The sequence below is a fragment of the Mobula hypostoma genome, chromosome 13, assembly GCF_963921235.1.
Source record: "Mobula hypostoma chromosome 13, sMobHyp1.1, whole genome shotgun sequence".
NCBI lineage: Eukaryota > Metazoa > Chordata > Chondrichthyes > Myliobatiformes > Myliobatidae > Mobula > Mobula hypostoma.
In genome coordinates, this window is record NC_086109.1 from 57,984,109 (window position 1) to 58,006,167 (window position 22,059).

Consider the following 22,059-nt stretch of genomic DNA (forward strand, 5'->3'; position numbering starts at 1 on the left):
ATTTTACTTTCAGAGATTTTTTCCTGTTTGGCTCTCCAAATTCTGTAATTTGGGAAACTATTATAAGATTATTAATATATACAGAAACTAGCCAGAAGCATGTTTCACATCAACTACTACAAGAAGCTTCCATGATCTCAAGATTCAGCAATGTGTTTATAAATATTGACGTCTTAAATGAAATGCAATTACTGTTGCATGTTTCTGAACTTCCTACCATTTTGGGAAACTACAAGTTCAGTACTTCCCCTACCCCATATGATCGTAATGTGTTGTTCAAATTGCTGGTAGAATATTACTCCAAATATTGCAGTAAGTTCATGTACAGACAGCATGAAAAGGTAATAGTTTATTTGCTATCAACATTAGATGCTTGGCTTGTTTACGTTTAAATTTCAGGATGGATCTTGCAGACTTGTGGTCAGTGTACTGAAGTCAGCAGTTTAAATATAGGGGTTAAACTTTGAAATGACCAGGTAATTAAAATCAATTGGATTCACACCTTTATTTGCATATTTGAAAGTAATGTTCGCTTAAGATGCTGAATTTCACAAATTGACACATATTTGCTCATGTGAACTTCTGCTCAACAACTCTGAAAATAAAGTCATCTAATTTCACACTTATCAAATTTGTACCCTTTTCATACACAAATAACTAAACTTGAGCTTCAGTTTTTCATGTGACTGAGAATGTGAAAATACTAGTGCATATTATTTTCCACTCCCAATGAGATCACAGTTTGATTTCAGAAATAAGAGTATAAATACACCTGAATTTTAAAATTGCCACCACTGCAGTACTTTAGATGTACCTTTCTGTTTCATTGTAACTTCAATGACTATGAACGATTCTCTGATAGGAGTCCATCCTTTGAAGCATGTATCTTGATCTTTAGTTTGTACCACAGCACATAGAACATAGAATAATACAGCACAGTTCAGGCTCCTTGGTCAACAATGTTTTTCTTACCTTTTCACCTACTCAAAGATCAATCTAGCCCTTCCCTCCTACATAACCCTCAATTTTCTCTATCAGAATCAGGTTTATTATCACCGGCATGTGACGTGAAATTTGTTAACTTAACAGTAGCAATTCAATGCAGTACATAATATAGAAGAGGAAAAAATAATAAATAAAATAAAAATAATAATAAGTAAATCAATTACAGTATATGTATATTGAATAGATTAAAAACATGCAATAAACAAATACTGTATATTAAAAAATGAGGTAGTGTCCAGGGGTTCAATGTCCATTTAGGAGTCGGATGGCAGAGGGGAAGAAGCTGTTCCTGAACCACTGAGTGTGTGCCTTCAGGCTTCTGTACCTACTACCTGATGATAACAGTGAGAAAAGGGCATGCCCTGGGTGCTGGAGGTCCTTAATAATGGAAGCTGCCTTTCTGAAACATCGCTCCCTGAAGATGCCCTGGGTACTTTGTAGGCTAGTACCCAAGATGGAGCTGACTAGATTTACAACCCTCTGCAGCTTCATTCAGTCCTGTGCAGTAGCCCCTCCATACCAGACAGTGATGCAACCTGTCAGAATGCTCTCCATGGTACATCTATAGAAGTTTTTGAGTGTATTTGTTGACATGCCAAATCTCTTCAAACTCCTAATGAAGTATAGCCGCTGGCTTGCCTTCTTTAGAACTACATCGATATCTTGGGACCAGGTTAGATCCTCAGATATCTTGACACCCAGGAACTTGAAGCTGCTCACTCTCTCCACTTCTGATCCCTCTATGAGGATTGGTATGTATTCTACTCTCCGTTCTACTCTCTATCATTCATGTGTCTGTCTAAGAGTTTATTAAATGTCCCTAATATAACTGCCTTTACTACCACCCCTGGCAGGGCATTCTGCACACCCATTGCAATCTGTGTTTTAAAAAAAAAACTAACTTGCCTCTGACATCCCCCCCCCCCCATACATTATTTGGTCAAAACTCTGTCAAGTCTCATTCTCTTTGACTCCAAAGAGAAAAGCCCTAGCTTGCTCATGCTATCCTCGTAAGCCATATCCTCTAATCCAGTCAGCATCCTGCTACATCCCGTCTGCATCCTCTCTAAAGCTTCCACATCCTCATAATGAGATGAACAGAAATGAACATAATATTCTATATCTGGTCTCACCAGGGCTTTTGGAATTGTAACATTACTCTTGAGCTCAATCTCCTAACTACTGTGAAACCATGATAAGATTGTTATCGCAAACAACAGGAATTCTGCAGATGCTGGAAATTCAAGCAACACACATCAAAGTTGCTGGTGAACGCAGCAGGCCAGGCAGCATCTCTAGGAAGAGGTACAGTCGACGTTTCAGGCCGAGACCCTTTGTCAGGACTAACTGAAGGAAGAGTTAGTAAGAGATCTCTTAGTTAGTAATCTCTTACTAATTCTTCCTTCAGTTAGTCCTGACGAAGGGTCTCGGCCTGAAACGTAGACTGTACCTCTTCCTAGAGATGCTGCCTGGCCTGCTGCGTTCACCAGCAACTTTGATGTGTGTTGCTAAGATTGTTATCACTAGTTTAGCTTCATTAGATTTTTTTATCATTTGTCTTTGTTGGTTTCATAATAAAGGATCGAATGTACCTTTTTCAATTTGGAAATTTGTTATTTGGAAGCATGTTGTACAGTGTCAAGTGACCTGGTTTAGTCTCTTACCAGTTTTGCTTTGATCACAAGTAACCACTATACTCCACGTTAAGAATCTTGCGGTTAATCCTGTATTCTGCTTTCAAATTCCATTTTCCAAAGTGAGTCATTTGCAACACACACAAAATGTTGCAGGAACTCAGCAGGTCGGGCAGTATTTATGGGAATGAGTAAATAGTTGATGTTTCAGTCCAGGATACTTCATGAAGACTCATTTCTTCCTTTTCTGGCTTGAACACCATTTGCCACTTCTCAGCCATCTTGTCTATGTCCTGTTGTAACTTACAATAACCTTCTATCCACAATTCCATTGGCCATTGTGTCATCTGTTAACTTAATCCAGTCTTCCACTTCCTCATCTAAGTCATTTATAAAAATCACAAAGATCATGGGTCCCAGAACTGATCACTGTGGAGCACCAACGGTCACTGACCTCAAGGCAGAGAACACCCCATCTATGATCATACTCTGCTTTCTATGGAAATGCTAGTTCTAAATCCACACAGCCAGGTTCTCCTGGATCCCGCGCCGCCTCATTTTCTAAATGAGCTCACCATGGGGGAACCTTTTCAAAAGTCATACTAAAATCCATATACACCACAACCACTGTACTACTTTCACCAATGTCCTTTGTCACATCTTCAATTCAATCAGGCTTGTGAAGCATAACTGACCCCTTACAAATTCAAGCTGAATATCCCTAATCAGTCTATGCTTTCCAAATGCTTGTAAATCCTGTCTCTAATAATCTGCCCACCACTGAAGTAAGACTCACTGGTCTATAATTCCCAGGGTTATCCCTATTCACTTTGTTTGAGAAATAAAATTTAACACCCTCTAATCATCTGGTGCTACTCCTGTAGACAGTGAGGTCACAAAGATCATTGCCAAATGCACATCAATCTCTACCTTTCCTTCCTCTAGTAACCTGGGTATATCCCATCCAGTCCCAGACTCCTGGCAGATATTTCCTCTTCTATCCCTGATCAGTCCTACCATCACTCTAGTCATCCCCCTTTTCTTCACATTCATGTAGAATGCCTTGGGGTTTTTCTTAATCCTATTCACCAAGGTCTTGTGTATTCTAGATATCCATTAAGAAGTCCAGTCTTGAGCTCCTTCCTGGCTCTCTAGAGTCACTGCTTCCAAAACCTTAGAGAGGCCTTCCATTGATTGGGATCGACCACGGATGTTCCATTCCAGCTATCTACATGATGCGCAAGCCAGGACAGTACAATATGGAGAGCGAACTGTTGTCCATACAGCAGGCTGCCTCTGTTCACACAGCTGATGAATCCAAAGGAACGACAGAGGCCCATACAGTTTGGCACCAGTGGTGTCGTAGGAATTGCTAGATAGTATTGAACTCAATGTAGGACTGCCTTAGGGACTCCAGCTCTGGATTTTTCCAGTTTACTCCTGAAGCTTTCCCCATGATTGGGTATAGCCACAATGAGTTTTCCTTCTCCTAGATAAGCTGCCAGTCCCGGCTAACGAACTCCATCTGCATGAAGTAACAGGTTTTAAGATGACAACAAATCGCTTTGTCAGTAGAAACTTTTCAGAATCAGGTTTATTATCACCAGCATGTGACGTGAAATTTGTTAACTTAGCAGCAGCAGTTCAATGCAATACATAATCTAGCAGAGAGAGAGGAAAAAAAAACAATAATAAACAAATCAATTACGTATATTGAATAGATTATTAAAAAATGTGCAAAGAAAGAAATATTAAAAAAGTGTGGTAGTGTCCAAAGCTTCAAAGTCCATTTAGGAATTGGATGGCAGAGGGGAAGAAGCTGTTCCTGAATTGCTGAGTGTGTACCTTCAGGATTCTGTATCTCCTACTTGATGGTAACAGTGAGAAAAGGGCATGCCCTGGGTGCTGGAGGTCTTTAATAATGGACGCTGCCTTTCTGAGACACTGCTCCCTAAAGATGTCCTGGGTACTTTGTAGGCTAGTGCCCAAGATGGAGCTGACTAGATTTACAACCTTCTGCAGCTTCTCTTGGTCCTGTGCAGTAGTCCCTCCATACCAGACAGTGACTCAGCCTGTTAGAATGCTGTCCATGGTACAAGTATAGAGGTTTTTGAGTGTATTTGTTGACATGCCAAATCGCTTCAAACTCCTAATAAAGTGTAGCTGCTGTCTTGCCTTCTTTATGACTACATCAAGATGATGGGACCAGGTTAGATCCTCAGATATCTTGACACCCAGGAACTTGAAACTGCTCACTCTTTTCTCTTCTGATCCCTCTGTGAGGATTGGTATGTGTTCCTTTGTCTTACCCTTCCTGAAATCCACAATCAGCTCTTTCATTTTACTGACGTTGAGTGCCAGGTTGTTGCTGCAGCACCATTCTACTAGTTGGCATATCTCACTCCTGTACGTCCTCTCATCACCACCTGAGGTTCTACCAACAATGGTTGTATCATCAGCAAATTTGTAAATGGTATTTGAGCTATGCCTAACCACACAGTCATGTGTATACAGAGAGTAGAGCAATGGGTTAAGCACACACCCCTGGGGTGCGCCAGTGTTGATTGTCAGCGAAGAGGATATGTTATTACCAATCCGCACAGACTGTGGTCTTCCGGTTAGGAAGTCAAGGACCCAGTTACGGAGGCCCGGGTTCTGCAACTTCTCAGTCAGGATTGTGGGAATGATGGTATTAAATGCTGAGCAAAAGTTAATGAACAGCATCCTGACGTAGGTGTTTGTGTTGTCTAGGTGGTCTAAAGCCGTGTGAAGAGCCATGGAGATTGCGTCTGCCATTGACCTATTGTGGCGATAGGCAAATTGCAATGGGTCCAGGTCCTTGCTGAGGCAGGAGTTCAGTCTAGTCATAACCAACCTCTCAAAGCATTTCATCACTGTCGATGTGAGTGCTACCGGGCGATAGTCGTTAAGGCAACCACATTATTCTTCTTTGGCACTGGTATAATTGTTGCCTGCTGGGCTTGGTAGTTAAGTCAGAAGTGAAGGCCAAGAGCTGGACTTGGTTGTCAGAGGCTATTTGAGATGTACACCATTGGAAGCATTTAATTGGTAATAGGAATTTATCTTCACTACCAGCCCCAGTTACTGGAACTTTAAGGAACCAACCTAAACCTTCTTTCTTCCTCTTGATTAGATGTCCCATGTGTCTTGTCAACCTACCGTCCTTTCCTTCATCAATGGGACAAACCTGTGCAAGCGTTTCCTGAACAACCTCCACTTTTCCGTTGTGCATTTGCCTGAGTATATCCGTTCTCAATTTCTGTTTAATTGCATCATAATTCTTCCTCCCCCACCTTCCCATGCTGTCTGTTTCTATCTCGATCCAAGACTGTGGTAAAGCTCAAGGAATTGTCACTGTTTTCAAAATGCTCATCCACTGAAAGATCTGAGACTTAACCTGCTTCACTGCCTAGCACCAGATCTAGTATGGCCCCTCCTCTAGTCAGCTTGTCTATACTTAGCATCAGGAATCCTTCCTGGACATACCTAACAAATTCCACCCCATCTTAACTTTTAGCACTAAGGATATGTCTTTCAATATTTTAATTTTTATTATTTTATTTAGAGATACAGTACAGAAACAGGCCCTTCCAGCCCAGTGAGCCCGTGCTGCCCAATTATACCCATGTGACTAATGAACCTACTAACCAATAAGCCTTTGGAATGTGGGAGGAAACCCATGTGGTCACGAGGACCTTACAGACAGCAGAGGGAATTAAACCAATCACTGGCTCTATAAGCTTTAAGCTAACAGCTACACCATCATGCCACTTAACTATTAGGGAAGTTGAAGTCCAACATGACAACAACTGTTATTATTTTTTATGCACCTTTAGAGAATCTGCCTCCTGATCTATTCCTCAGTGTCTCTGTTACTATTTGGGGGAAGGAGGGGTGTCTATAGAATACTTCCAGTAGAGTAATTGCTCCCTTCCTGTTTCTGACTTTCACCCACACTGACTGGAGCCCTGGATGAATGATGAGATCTACAATCTGCTGAGGTCTAGATCAGTGGCGTTCGGGTCTGGCAACCAAGTTAAGTACAAGAGGTCCAGGTATGAACTCCGGAAAGCCCTCTCATGTGCAAAGTGCCAATTCTGGACCAAAGTTGAATCATTAAAGGATACTCGGTAACTGTGGCAGGGCTTGAATGCTATCATCTCCTACAAAGTGAAGCCAAGCGATATAGGTAACAACAAGGCCTTGCTCCCAGATGAGCTCAATGCCTTTTATGCTAGGTTTGACCATCAAAACATGGAGGCACCTTCAGGAACTCTGACAGCCCCCAATGACCCTGTGATTTCAGTCTCTGAGGCTGACTTGAGAGCATCCTTCAGGAAGGTGAACCCACAGAAAGCACTTGGCTCATACGGGGTACATGGCCAAGTACTAAAGGCCTGTACTGATGAAGTAGCTGGAGTGTTCACAGATATCTTTAACCTCTCACTTCTGCAGTCTTAGTTACCCACCTACTTCAAACAGGCTTTGATTATACCAGCGCCTAAGAAGAATGTGGTAACCTGCCTGAATGATTACCATCCAGTAGCATTTGCATTCACTGTGATGAACTGCTTTGAGAGGTTGGTGATGAAACATATCACCTCCCACCTGAGAAGTGACTTGGATCTACTCTAATTTGCCTACTGTCACAACAGGTCATCTGCAGATGCTATTTCATCGATCCTTCACTCAATCCTGGAACATCTGAACAGCGAAGATGCATACATCGGGATGCTCTTCATTGTTTACAGCTCAGCATTCAATACGGTTATCCCCTCAAAACTAATCAGCAAGATTCAAGTCCTAAATCCTTATGCAACTGGATCCTCGATTTTTATCACTTGTAGACCCCAGTCAGTTCAGATTGGCAACATCTCCTCTACAATCTCTATCAGCACAGGTGCAGAATAGGCTGTGTGCTTAGCCCTCTGCTGTACTATGATTGTGAGGTTGAGCACAGCTCTAATGCCATATTTAAGTTTGCTGATGATGTCACTGTTGTTGGCCTAATCAAAGGTGGTGACAAATCAGAATATAGAAGGGCGACTGAAAGTCTGGCTGAGTAGTGCCACAACAACAACCTCTCACTCAATGTCAGCAAGACCAAGGAGCTGATTATTGAAACTGGAGTCCATGAGCCTCATTGGGGGATCAGAAGTGCAGAGGGTCAGTAACTTTAAATTCTTTGGTGTTCCCAGGACGTATGCTCTGATATGAAACTGGAGTCCATGAGCCTCATTGGGGGATCAGAAGTGCAGAGGGTCAGTAACTTTAAATTCTTTGGTGTTCCCAGGACGTATGCTCTGATATGATGACACTGATGAATTTAAAGTTGCTGACCCTTTCCAGAGGATTTGTCCTGAGTCAAACACACAAGTGCCATTACAAAGAAAACATGGCATTGCCTCTATTTTCTTAGGTTTGCAGCAACTTAGCATGTCATCTAAAACTTCTGACAAACCTCTATAGATGTCTGGGGGACAGTTTATTGGCTGATTGTATCATGGCCTGGTATGGAAACACCAATGCCTTTGTACAGAAGAACCTACAAAAAGTAGTAAATAAGGCCCAGTCCATCATGGCTAAAGTCGTCCCACATCATTGAGCACATCTACCTGGAATGCTGCTGCAGAAGAAGGCATATGGAGTACTAAATCATAAACGCACAAGATTCCATAGACGCTGGAAATCCAGAGTAACACCCACAAAACACTGGAGGAACTCAGCAGGTAACAGTATCTATAGGCAGTTTATTCCTTTCTGTATATAAAGGAAATATATACATACATACACAGTGACCTGGGTAAGGAGTTTGTACGTTCTTCCCATTACCGCGTGGGTTTTCTCTAGGTGCTCTGGTTTCTTCCCACAGTCCAAAGACACACTGGTTACTAGGTTAATCGGTCATCGTAAGTTGTCCTATGATTAGGCTAGGGTTAAATTGGGTGTTGCTGGGCAGTACAGCCCGAAGGGCCAGAAGAGGCTGTTCCGCGCTGTATCTCAATAAATAAACGCAGCATCCCTCATCAAGGGACATCCCACTATCCAGGCCATGCTGTCTCCTCACTGCTGCCATCAGGAAAAAGGTACAGGAGCCTCAGGACCTGCACCACCAGTTTCAGGAACAGTTATTACTCCAACCCAGAGGGATAACTTCATCATTCACTCCTCACTGAACTGGACCCACTTTCAAGAACTCTTCATCTCATGTTCTCTATTAATTGTTTATTTATTTATTATTATTTCTTTCTCCTTTTGCACAGTTTGTTTTATTTTGCATATTGGTCGTTGTTTGTCCTGTTGGATGTGGTCTTTTATTGATTCTGTTGCGTTTCTTGTATTCACTGTGATTGTCTGCAAGAAAATGAATCTCAGGGTGTATGGTGACATATGTACTCCGATAATAAATTTTCTTTGAAGTTTATACATTCGCCACTGCACTCCTCTTCTCCCCCTTCTGAGCCACAGAGCTAGGCTCAGTGCCAGGAATCTGATTGCTACAGCTTTCCCCTGGTAGGTAGTACCCCTAACAGTATCCAAAGTGGTATACTTGTTATTGAGGGGCACTGCCGATTCCCTTTTCTCTTCTGCTTACCGCATGGCTCTTATCTATCACCTCTTCATTCTCCTTTGAGCCAAATGACATCCAGCTGCAGCTCCCATTCCCTAACATGACTGTAAAGTACTGCAGATACATCTACTTCACACAGATCTAGTTATCAGGGAGACTGGAGATCTCCCACATCTGACATGAAGAACACACCACTGGCTCTAGAAGCATTCTCACTACTGTAGCCAGGCCTAATAGACAAAAAAAAGAAAGAAACTTATCAGAACTTACTTTACATTCTGTCTGTTGAGTTCTAGCCTCAAGTTCCTCGTCTAACACTGTTCACTCCAACAATGGTGTATTTGTTTTTTATAGGCCTTTGCCTAGAGACTAATAAAGCACAATATCTCAAGCTCGCTGCAAAGTCCAGCAAAGATCAAAAAGATGTCCAGACAGAAATGAGTTCACAGTTCCAAGTGTTTAGCATATGGTAAAAAAAAGGCATACTTAAAGAATGCCTTTGATAAAGTAAAAATGGAATCAATTTTGATGGTGTTCCTGTTAAAGCAGAGTACACCCTGCTGCAGTGAGGTCTGTATCTGTTGACCTTTTCAAGCCCAAAACAAGCAGGTTCTCCTGCAAATCAAGGGCTGTGTATCTTAAAACATTCTAACACTATGTATAACAGTTTCACACTATGGAATGAGCTTTGCATCAGTAAACTACTTCATCATGCACTAATTTACTTTCCATCTCTTTCTTCATATTCCAGTGACATATTCAATCTCTGATTGATATGGACAGTATACTGACTTCTCTCCAATTCTTGTCTTCCATAACTTGAATTTATTGAGAAATTGAAGCATTATCACTTAGCCATTGGGGAAAATTGACACTGCTCTTTCAGCAAACTTAGTGATTTCATTCAATATGCTGTTTCTTTAAAAATAAAATTCAAAGACTGGTCAAGGTGACTCTCCTTTAGTACTGTTGAGAGGTCTCATTAGGGAGAGCTGCCTTTGTACTCTGAATAGATCTCCTCTATTTAATCTGGAGGCCTGTTCCCAGAACACCCTGATGATCCACGGAAGCTCATTGCTGTTAATAGGTGTTCAAATTAACTAACAATTAATATAAAATATTGAAAAAAAAATTCAAGTTTAAATCATCTTAAATGTAAAGTTATTCAAAATAAGTCAGCCAATGATTCCCCTGGCTTCTTTCACAGGATCTATAATTCTATTCAGAAATTGGCTTGTGATGATCAGTTGTGGTAGCATGCAGTTGATGGCACGTCTACAAAGTGATCCAAGGTCTCATCTTGCATGTGCCTGGATTCACACTTTAGTCCACCAGCTGACTCTTGAGCTTTGCATTTCAGTACGGGCATAGAAGATGAATGTAAGCTGAACAAAAAGCAAGAGATTGTCTGAATTTTCTATCCAAACCCTTTGACAAAAAGCAACTACAATCACAGAAAATATTGTGGTCCACAGCTGACAGAAGCTGATTTTTTAAAACATTGTTTAATTTGCAGTATAAAGCCAATTCTTATAAAACATAAACTTACAAAAGATATTAAGTTATGTCGAGGCATAATACTGTGGTGCAAATAAATATGAGAAAATCAAAAATTCAAAGTAAATGTGTTATCAAAGTACATATGTGTCACCATATACAACCCTGAGGTTTTTTTTCTTGTGGCCTTTCTCCGTTAGTCCAAAATACATAATAGAATCAATGAAAGACCACACACAACAGGATGGACAAACAGCCAATGTGTAAACGACAACAAATTGTGCAAATACAAAAGAAAGAAAGAAATAAGCAATAAATATCAAGAACAAGAGCTGAAAACCTTTCATTAATTCTTTAGGAAATGGCAGCTACATTTGCAGTTTTCCCACAATTCTAGTCTAGTTCTATTTTTGTTTTATTTATACTTGAACAAATTACTCATTCCAAACTGGAACATTTTCTGCTTGATAAGCATGCTTGAGATCACTGTGCACATGATTTTTTTATAATTGACATAATTTCAGTGCTGAAATAGCAATGTTTCTTTTGTTATTCTAATGGAAAAAAATAAGGAATTGTACAAGTCATGTTAAAATCATGCTGGATAATAGTTTTTAAAATTTGTGCCCCAGAACCTTTAAAATAGGCATTAGAGGGGAATTTTTTCCCCCCAGTGAATGGTTGATATGTGGAACATGCTGGAGAGGAGATGGTGGAATCGGATGCAATCACTATCTTTAGAGATAGTCACTTGAATAGACACAGCATAGGGGGAATTAGGATAGGTCTCTTTCTGTGATGTAAATCTCTAACTCTGATAAAAATTTGACAGAGGGCTTAAAAATTTAATTTTGTATCTATCTCAAGGAATGTATTTTGCAATTATATATCATTTCAATATAGATAGCTTAATCTGCTTCTGTGAGGCATGTGATACTTTGAAATACATTTTTTACCTTCTGATCCTTCATGCTGACATCATATCATACAGCTTGATTTGCAATACCAGGTCACTTACTGTATGAATGTTGTACTACTCTCGGGTTGAACAGCAATCATGTATAGGTGGCAGTGGGAGAACAAAAAAAATTGCCTTTTGGCCTGTCTTATTAGAATATTCAATGTAGGCATCCATTAGTCTCGTGAGACCATGGATTTTGTGCCTTGGAGGGTTTCCAGGGCGCAGGCCCGGGCAAAGTTGTATGGAAGACTGGCAGTTGCCCATGCTGCAAGTCTCCCCTCTCCATGCCACCGATGTTGTCCAAGGGAAGGGCACTAGGGCTGATACAGCCTGGCACCAGTGTCGTCACAGAGCAATGTGTGGTTAAGTGCCTTGCTCAAGGACACAACATGCCTCAGCTGAGGCTCGAACAAGCGACCTTCAGATCATTAGACCGACACCTTAACCACTTGGCTATGCCAAGTTTTAATATTCGAAACAGGAAGGGCATAGACTTAATTTATGTTCTGGGATCAGTGTAACTCTTTTCATCCAAAATCCTAACAATATGGTAATTAACACCCAAAGCACTAGTCATTTTTGTTTAGGTTGAATACTCAGATAGATTAAGTCACCAATATTTCAATTTATTGTTTAATAGAAGTTTAGGCCAAAAATTAAATTTTAGCTGAATATATTGCTTCTTCATTACATGTAAATATTAAGCAAGCATCATTTTTAAAATAATATTTTTTATTGAAACATATACCATATAAATTGAGTAAGTTTAAATCTCTCTGATTTAGCAACAACTACAATTTCAGTAGAAGAAATGAAGATTTGAGCAGGTTGCCTGAGAATGGCGTGGTGAGAGAGAAGAGAATACATAATTAACGATGGCAATAAATGATGAAACCTGTCATTGTCATCTGTTTATGGCACTGTTCAAAGACAAAAAGTGAGTTATTAATTTGAGTACTGGCAAGTATATTTCCTTCCTCCCTGCATTGGTGACAAAGTGGATTATCTGCCCAGATAATTTGCATTATTAATGCTATGTTGTATGATAATTTGCTGCCACCTTTGGTATGTAACTGGCTGGACATTGGTCACACCTAGCTGGCAGTCTCATGGAGAACCACTAGCAACCTGAAGTGTATTACAAATTTCAGAGCAGAAATATGGAACATGTTGGAAGCCGGAAGTGGGCACATCTAATTTCACTCTGCCCCAAATTGAGTATTAAGTCCAGGAAAAGCAAAATACTCTGCAGGTTGGGAATCTGAAGTAAGAACAGACAATGATGGAAGTACTCAGCAGGTCAGCTGGTGTCAGTAGAGAGAGAAACCGTTCACACATTGGATGGACTAAATGTTGTCATTAGCTCATGCAACTTATTGACCTGAGGGGTAGGCACCTCCCACCTGGGCCCTCTGGTTTACCTAGCCCCATTCATTTGAAATGGATTGCTGACTTACACTATGTTGCTGTTTATCATTTAGTTTTCCTTATATCCACTATATATTTGGTTTTACTTAACGGTGTTTTAATGTATTTTTAAGTAGTTTCACATTTTCAACAGCACAAGTTGTCAAAGCTGCCAAAGCAGAGCCCTGTCTAAGGTCACTGGACGTGATGTCGATAGGTCTGGATGCCTCCACTTGTGGGATGGCTGGTGGTTTGGAGCCGTGAGGAGCAAATGCTAAGTGAGGCCAATATAAGAATATTTAAACTAATGACTTTGGCATACCCTGAAACAAATGCAAAAAGAAATTGTTGCATTTGTTCCTAATGTCAGTGCTGTTGCATGTTAAATGTCCATGTGCAGTTTCAGCCAAGTCAATTCTTTCTGCAAAGGTAAAAGAATACAGAACTGAAAATCAAATAAAAACTTAATTCTATAAACATGTAGCATGTTGGACAGCATTTTTGTAAAGTGAGACTGAGGTAATGTTTTGTATCAAAGCTCTTTCCCAGATTTGATGAAGGCAAATGACAAATTTAATATCACTATGGATGTGTGTAGGACTCCTATTTCTAGTGGAGTCAGTCACCTGAATTCAACTTCTTCCTGTCTCCCATTTTCCAGTTAAGATGGTGCTGACTTGCTATATCTTTTGAGGTCATGACTCAGACTTGCTTGTTATTTAAATTTATAGGAGTGGTTTTGGTGGATATCGTGGGGAATTAGAGAACAGGTTAGAGTTTAGGGTCAGGGATGAAGGGAGTTAGAAATAAGGGACAGTAAATGAAGAGTCAGAGCGGAAGCACCAGCACAGGTTGGAGCACTCCATGGTAGAAGGCCAATGATCCCTGTGGCCGGATATCACACTGGCAGGCACTAAGTCATAGACTAACGATCCCCACAATCAATGATCAAAGTCAGCAGGCCCTGTGAGCAATGCTGGTAACCACTAAGCACCGCCCCCCACCCCACCTGCCAGTCGGTGAGTCCCAGGCTCAGAGGTCATTGAGGGCACGAAGCACAATTTGCTTGTTGGCAAGTCCTGGTGTTGGAGATCCATGCAAGTCTGGAATTCAAAGCCCTGTGATCGGCAAGTCCTGGAATTGATACCGAAGGTGAGTCTGGAAGTTGGGACCCAAAGGTCGTAACCCCTGGGTCAGCATATTCAGAGCTTGGAGGCCCAGTGTCTATGAGTCTGGGCCAGGGACTAGAGGTTGAAGGCCTGGAGGCATCCTGTTCTGGGATTGGAGACCTGCTGCGGATGAGAGTGGATGGGTTGGGGGAAGGGAGAAAAGGGGCTTGTTTTGCCATTGTAGTGTTGCTCTATTGAACATTGTGGGCATGCTATGTTGGTGTCAGAATGTGGGCAACACTTGCAGGCTGTCCCCAGCACATCCTTGCATTGTGTTGGTTCTTACTACACACTTGATCCTAGCCAAAAGGCCAAGAAGCGATGGTTGTTAATGCAAATTATACATTTCACTATATGTTTTAATATACTTGATAACTATGTGAATTTGAACTCTGAATTTGTATGATGTTCCAAAACCGCATCTGTTGTGCTGAATGAATCCTGTCCAATTCTGTAACCAAAAGCAATGTATTATTTCCCAAAGTAGCCAAATGGATATTTCTGTACTTTTGAAAGGAAATAGCAACTGTATTCCTTGGTAAAAGTACAGAAATATCCATTTTGAAAGGAAATAGCAACTGTATTCCTTGGTAAAAGTGGTTTCTTATGACTATTATGGCATGTGAGAAGAAAAATGTGATTAGGGAGTAAATGTGCATGTGTATCTTTTTCACTTGAAATGTATTTTATTAATGACCCTTTGACACAAATACTTTATGCAATACTTTGCACAAATACTTAAAGGCAAAGATGGCAACTTTTTGTTGAGAAGAAAAACTGAGAAAAAAATCGGTCAAAAGCATTCAATAGAGAATGTACAATATGTACTTATTTAGGTTTTTAATGTCTGGACTTGATTTTGCCCTAGAGTGGCTTGTTGTGTGAGTATTGAAATGGCTAAATTTTCAACTGTTATATTGAGTAGAGGGTAACAGTATGTAGACTTGATTTAAATATATCAAAAAGGAATTGATATCAATTTGTTGGCACATCACAAATGCAATATCATGGACTGAGTGTGGATCAGGCCAAGCTGTCTCAATCACACGATAGTGCCAGTGTGAATGTTTAATTTTTTACACCAGTCATCTTTAATTGCCTTTGAATTCTTGAATTTCATGAACCTGATAAGACCTCAGTAATTACAATCTAAGATAGTTTCATTTGGCTGCAGGAGGGAGGGGGTGGGATAGGAGGTGAGGGGAGGGAGCTGAGTGATAGGGGTTAGGGTGTGGTTGGAAGAGAGTGGGTGAAGGCACCTGGTCTGGAGGGCTGGTTTCCATTTTGGATAAGAAACAACTGAGTTGTTGGAGTTTGGGGTATAGTTCTGCATTATAACTTTTGGAAAAGGCATTGTGATGTGTGCTAATCTCAACTGATACCAACTTTAAGGCATGTTTGAGATAATATTCTTTCTGGGAATAACACACAGGCCAAACTTTTAACTTTTCTTCTGAATTAAGCTATAAATGGCCTAGTATTCCATGGAATTATTTTTTAAAAAGTTATCTTTGTTCATCCAGAGAATAGGAATTGTTATGAATTTAATGATTAGTTACCTCGGATGGTTAAATCTTCCACATGTTTTTTTACTGCTTGCTCTAGTAAGAGCCTGCAAAATGAAGTCCAAGTTGAATGAAATAAAACCAGAAGAGCACGGTGGTTCAGGCAGCATCTGTAGAAAGAGAAACAAACGTTTTAGGTCAAGGCTCCTTCAATTTTTGATTTTGATTTTCTGAGTTCTGCTTTGCACATTTAAGCAATATTTGCTTGCTAATTTATTAGGGCCAACTCTACCTACTGGTGACGGACCAGGGCTTCCTTACAGAAGAGAAAGTGGTCTGGGAAAGTTTGCACAATGTGGATGGAGATGGGAATTTCTGTGACTCTAATTTTCATCTGAGACCTCCATCTGACCCAGAAACTGTGTACAAAGGACAGCAGGATCAAATAGATCAGGTATGCCATATGGTGCATTTAGATACTGAAAAGCAAAGAAACTGCAGATGCTAAATGTCTGAAGTCAAAACAGAAAAAAAAGTTGAGATATTGCTTGGGTCAGTCGGAGACAGTAAACCTTTAGGTAGGCAGCCTTTCAATGATACTGCAGTTAAGCGAGTTATCCACCCATTTGGGTGAACCTACTACAGTACTTGGTGTATTGATTTTTTAAAAAAATGTTTCTATATTGTTCAAAGTACATTTATTATCAAAGTATGTACACTATATACAACCTTGACACTTGTCTCCTTACAGGCAGTCACAAAACAAAGAAATCCAACAGAATCAATTTAAAAAAATGTGCAGGAAAAACAAAAAACAAACTGTGCAAACAATAAAAGTAAGCAAATAGCATTCAGAACTGAAGTTCATGGAAGTGAGTGTACAGACAGAAAGCCAGCAGCTAGTTGCAGGCCACATGCTCAGTTCAACACGGAAATGAGTAAACCTCGTGGAGTAATGAGCTGAACTGGCCTGTCCCTCGCCTCCAACCCTGACAGCCTGACCTTTTCAATCTGGCCTGGTGCTTAAGTCATCCAAACCTGGCCTGTCCCTCGCTTCCAACCCTGACACCCTGACCTTTTCAGTCTGGCCTGGCGCTTAAATCATCCAAACCCTGGGTTGTTCCTTGCTCTTGCACCTAGGCCCTGCCACACCAGTACGCTCTTGGGCCTGGGCCACACTGTCTCGATTTGGACTGTACCTGACCTTTTCAATTTGGCTCGGCGCTTAAATCAATGAAACCTTGGGTCTTTCCTCGCTCTCGAGCCCGGGTGCCTCTTCGACTCTGTCTTGCTGTGCCTCGGTTCGAATCACCTCCAGGTCCGTTCCAGCAATGGCCAAACATTAGTTGAATCCCTGCTGTCATGCTTAGGTCCTGCCACCTCAAATTGGCCTGTACAAGCCACACTGCAACTGTCCTGCACCTTCATCAGTTCACTTCGCAATAATGCCAGGTGGTACAGGGCAGTTAGAAAGCTCAGCACCAAAACGGATGTTACAGACTATTGATTGCAGTGGTCGTTTACCAGAAAAAGTGTGATTAATAAAGTTGTTGGTAGTTTTCTTTGTTTTGTTTGCTGACAACAAGTAGTCGCTGTGCTTCATCAGCACCATCTTAAACAAGAAGCTGCCTTTTACTTTTTCTCTACCTGTCAGCTGTAAACTTAGAATAGTTAATAATAATTAGTTAGGTCAGTTACTTTTAGTAAAAGGCAACATCCATCATTAAGGACTATCATCATTCAGGAAATGCACTCTTCACATTGCTACCATCAAAGAGGAGATACAGGAGCCTGAAAGCACACACTCAAAGTTTTAGGAACAGCTTCTTCCCCATTGCCATCATATTTCTGAAAAGACAATGAACATTGCCTCATTTTTTAGCTCTATTTTTTGCACTACTTGTTTAATTTAATGTTTTATTTTATTTTACTTATTTCTTATTGTAATTTATAGTTTTATATATTGCACTGTACTGCTACGGCAAAATATTTCATGGCCTATACCAGTGATATTAAACCTGATTCTGATTCATTGTTACAGATGAGCCTCTACTATGTAGCTTGTTAACCTGCGTTAATGCGTTTGATCAGTATCCATTTTCCAAAACGTATTGTATTGCTCCAAACATATGTATTTAAAGTTACTTTATACATGATAACCTTTATGGTGGTCATCATCCTCAACTCTTCACATTAATAAACAAAGAAAATGAGTCTTCTGTGGTGGGGGTGGGATAGTCATAGTCATACTTCATTGATCCTGGGGGAAATTGGTTTTCGGATGGAGCAGTGGGTAGGGAGTAAACTGCTGTGGTTGAAAGCTGAGAGAACATTTGAAAAGAATTGCCTTGGAAATCAAAGTAGCAACTGTGGTAAAGAAAGGGAGGAGTTGATAGAGGGGTACAAAAGCAAACTGGCATCTTTGTGGAACAATTGAAAAGAGGGATGATAAGTGCAGTTAATCAATTGTGCAAAGGCTGATTAATGAGTTTTAACTGTTCTTAGTGCCTTCATCTGCAGCCCTGTGTGTGAAAGCTAACTTCAATTAGGGCTTTTAATTTGGTACACAGATGGTTTTTGAATTGTGAGAACCACCAATGAATTGAGTCAGCATCATACCTTTTTGAGGCATCATTGTTGGAATGAGAGGGGGAAAGAGAGAATATAGAAGTTGTCTGCCAAGGACGATTTAGTAATTATTCTTGTGAAGGTTTCCGACTTAGCAGAAAGGTCATTGAAATATGCAAAACGTACATTATCTCCGTAAACGCATCTGATCAGTTTCATTTATTGATTGATTGAGATAGTGCAGAGTAGACCCTTCCAATCCTTCAAGCATGCCACCCAGTAACTCCCGATTTAACCCTAGCCTAATCATTGGACAGTTTACAATGACCAATTAACCTACTGTCTGGTTGTTCTTTGGACTCTGGGAGGAAACCAAAGCACTAGGAGAAAATCCACATATTCCACAGGGAGAACGTACAAACTCCTTACAGATGACATTGGAATTGAACTCTGAACTTGTCCCCCCCCCAGCTGCAAATGTCCAGCTAACCATGACTCCACCGTAGAGCTTAATTAGTAAGCTTTTAAATGAAATGCCTGTTTTATACATATTTTCTCCATTTCACAACTTCTGTAATAACTTCAGATACATTTCTGCCATTCCAACACATCAGGTGTTTGTTCCTTGCACGAAAATGTGTGAAAATTTTTGGCAAGTTTTTTAAAAAAAACTTTCAAAGAGCCAATTGTTGTCGAAACTTCCAGTATCAGAATATTTCATTTGCGTTTTCCTTTGAACAATTTGTTCAAACTTCATTTTGTTACTTGACTCTTGCTCCATGTCCTAAGTTTCCTTGTATTGTTAAAACTCTACAGAAATATGATTAAAAATAATACTGCCCTTACTTTCAAATGGATGTGCTGATGACACTTTAGATATTTTTCTGAAATTTGAATTCCAATGTCAGGTTCAGACTAATTAATTAAAATCATTTTGATAAGTTGTTGGTATTACAACTATTGCAGTAAGTGGGTTGAAATTTGTTTGCAGTAAAAGGACAGTAGAAATTTTAGTTTCTTTGGAATATTTCCACTTTTGCATTTAGGCAGCCATCGATCCCAGAGGATCAGGGTTTGCACCTCTGGTGGACTGTGTCATGTCCAGGGCGCAAGCCTGGGCGGGAAGATTTGGAGAACCATTGCCCATGCAGCAGGTCCCCCCTCCCCCCCATGTCACTGATGTATTCCAAGGGAAGGGCAAGACCGATACGGCTTGGCACCAGTGCCGTCACAGAGGTTGCCAGAGTGAAGTTGTAAACAACATCAAACTGCCTTAAGGACCCCGGCTCCGGATCTCTTCCTTGGGGTTTACTCCTGAAGCCTTTCCCATGGGTGGGTATGGCCGCAAGGCAGCGGAGGTTTAAAATCAGAATTTTCCTTCTCATAGGTGGGCTGCCGTCCAAGCCTGAAGCAACTATTTTTGAGGCGTCAGTAGTTCCTAAGGTTGTCATAGCCGTAGATGGTAGTGGGATAAGCTCCCACTACCTATGAAGTACTCCAAATGGCGTGCGTCTCTAACAGCCACTGACAACCAAATTCAACTCTTGGTCTTCACGTGGGCTTAGTTACTAGGCCGGACAGAACTGTTTTACTGATGAGAAGGGGCAAAGGTGCATTTAGAACCTCTCTTGAATTTGGTCCCAGTAATAAACCCACTGTCGTCCCCTTTTTACAGTGAGAGTGGGAATTTCTGGTTGTTACTCTTGAGTAATTACAAAGTATTTGTTCCTACGTTAAGCTGTTGAGGTCTACCTTATATCTGTATTTAAGGATAAAATGAATACATAAAATTAACAACAGGGATAGGAGGGTGATGTTAAAAGGGTTTAATGAGGTAGGAAAAGGTGTATCCAGAGCAAAGTTGTTGGTAATGAATAGTTGAACCAAATGGCCTATTTCTGTGCTGTAATTTTTGTTGTTTATTGAACAGCCCCCTAGCATTCCACTCAGATCAGTACTCCAGCAATGTTTCCAATTTAACAAGCAAAAATGAAAGAGTTTATAACACAACTATAATGATTTAATCAATGCTGTTCCCTTGTAGTTTATTGACTCTTGCTAGTGTGCTCAATTAATAGGATCTTAGTCATGACAATTGGACTTTCTACCTGAAACCAGTGCTTTGTGATCTGGTTTCTATGCCCATGGCTACATTTTAAAGCTTCTAGCTCACATATTTCCTTGGGCTTATTTTATATATGTGTTAAATGTGCATAAGTGTTCACCAGATTCTGTTCATTGACTAAAGAAAGCAGAGAATTCTGATGGAAAGGACTTGCTGAAATTTTAATGTTTTGGTATATTGTAAAATTACAATGTAACACTTTAAAAATCAAAGAAGCTCCTTTTAAAATGTTAACACACATTTTAGTTTATAATTTGATTTTTCTGTAGTGGTGTGGCAGTGGAGTCTAGGACCAGAGGGCACAGGCTCAGAATAGAAGGACGACCCTTATGTGGAACCATTCGAATTCATTGCCACAGATGGCTGTGGAGGCCAAGTCATTGAGTATATTTAAAGCAGAAGTTGATAGGTTCTTGATTAGTAAACACATCAAAGGTTAAGGGGAGAAAGCAGGAGAGTGAGTTTGAAAGGCATAATAAATCAGCCATGATGCAATGGCAGAACAGACTTAATATGTCTAATGGCCTAATTCTGCTGCAATGTCTTATGATCTTATGGACTTAACATTGCTGCATATCAGCAAAACTGTATTAGTACTTTAAGGGTAATTATTGATCCCTTATCCAGGGATTTCCTGATTGGACATTATTTCTTCTCTCAGGACTATCTGATGGCCTTGTCCTTACAACAGGAACAGCAAAGCCAGGATTTAACCTGGGAGCAAATACCCGAAGGAATTAGTGATCTGGAGCTGGCAAAAAAGCTGCAGGAAGAAGAAGACAGGCGAGCATCCCAGTACTATCATGAACAGGAGCAAGCAGCTGTAGCTCAGAGCCAGGTAATAACATTTTACTGGTAAATGTGAAGCGGAAAACTAAGGACACAGTAAGTTGATTAAAAATGGAAAGTGTTGGAATTACAGGAGTAGAGAGGCAGCATCTGTGGTGAGAGAAACAGATTACATTTCAAATTGATAATTTGCCATTTGAACTGAAGGAGGACCATTGATGTGCATAGTATTTACAGCATTTTCTAATTGTCATGTGACCTTTTACCAAGTAAAAGCAGTTTGGTGGTAAATACCTTGACCATTTTTATGTAGTATGGTTCCCTAAACTAAGGATGGAGGCTGCCCGAGCAACTGGCTGATTTCAGGTTTCAATAACACAAGGTAAAGGGACTTGAGATAAAGAAATAGGCAATTGGTCTCAGCAAGGAGCAAACGGTGAAGGATTAAAAATAGAGCAACATGAAAAATAACTAAGATAAGCACAAGAAAGGTGAATGAATGAAAATATCATGCAAGAGAAACTAGTCGAGAATTTATCAGAGAAAACGTTTAATTCAAATAGAACAAAAAGTGAAGGCAAGTTGGATGCATTTGTGGATAAGTGGTTAAGGAAACACCTGACTTTACTCCAATTCCTTTATTTGTTGAAACATTCTTCTAATGTTAGATTCGCACTCAATGTAACAATTTCGATACACACCAGACCAGCCTTCATCATTCTATTCTCTACAGACCTGAAATAATCCAAACTCTGCTGCCATATTCTAATCTGCAAATTCTCACTCTCCCCTTTTGCTCCTCCCTAT

General features: G+C 40.4%; 1 protein-coding gene across 4 annotated transcripts in view; it reads left to right on the forward strand.

The window, feature by feature from the left end:
* Positions 1-22,059, forward strand: part of mindy2 (MINDY lysine 48 deubiquitinase 2) — a 104,191-nt gene that overhangs the window by 76,250 nt on the left and 5,882 nt on the right. For 2 of the 4 annotated variants that reach the window (XM_063065747.1, XM_063065745.1), the window contains 2 exons: positions 16,051-16,224; positions 21,125-21,301. In XM_063065747.1, the coding sequence (XP_062921817.1) occupies positions 16,051-16,224; positions 21,125-21,301 (351 nt within the window). The remainder of the gene's footprint in view (positions 1-16,050; positions 16,225-21,124; positions 21,302-22,059) is intronic. The other 2 variants (XM_063065746.1, XM_063065748.1) reach the window with 2 other exon arrangements.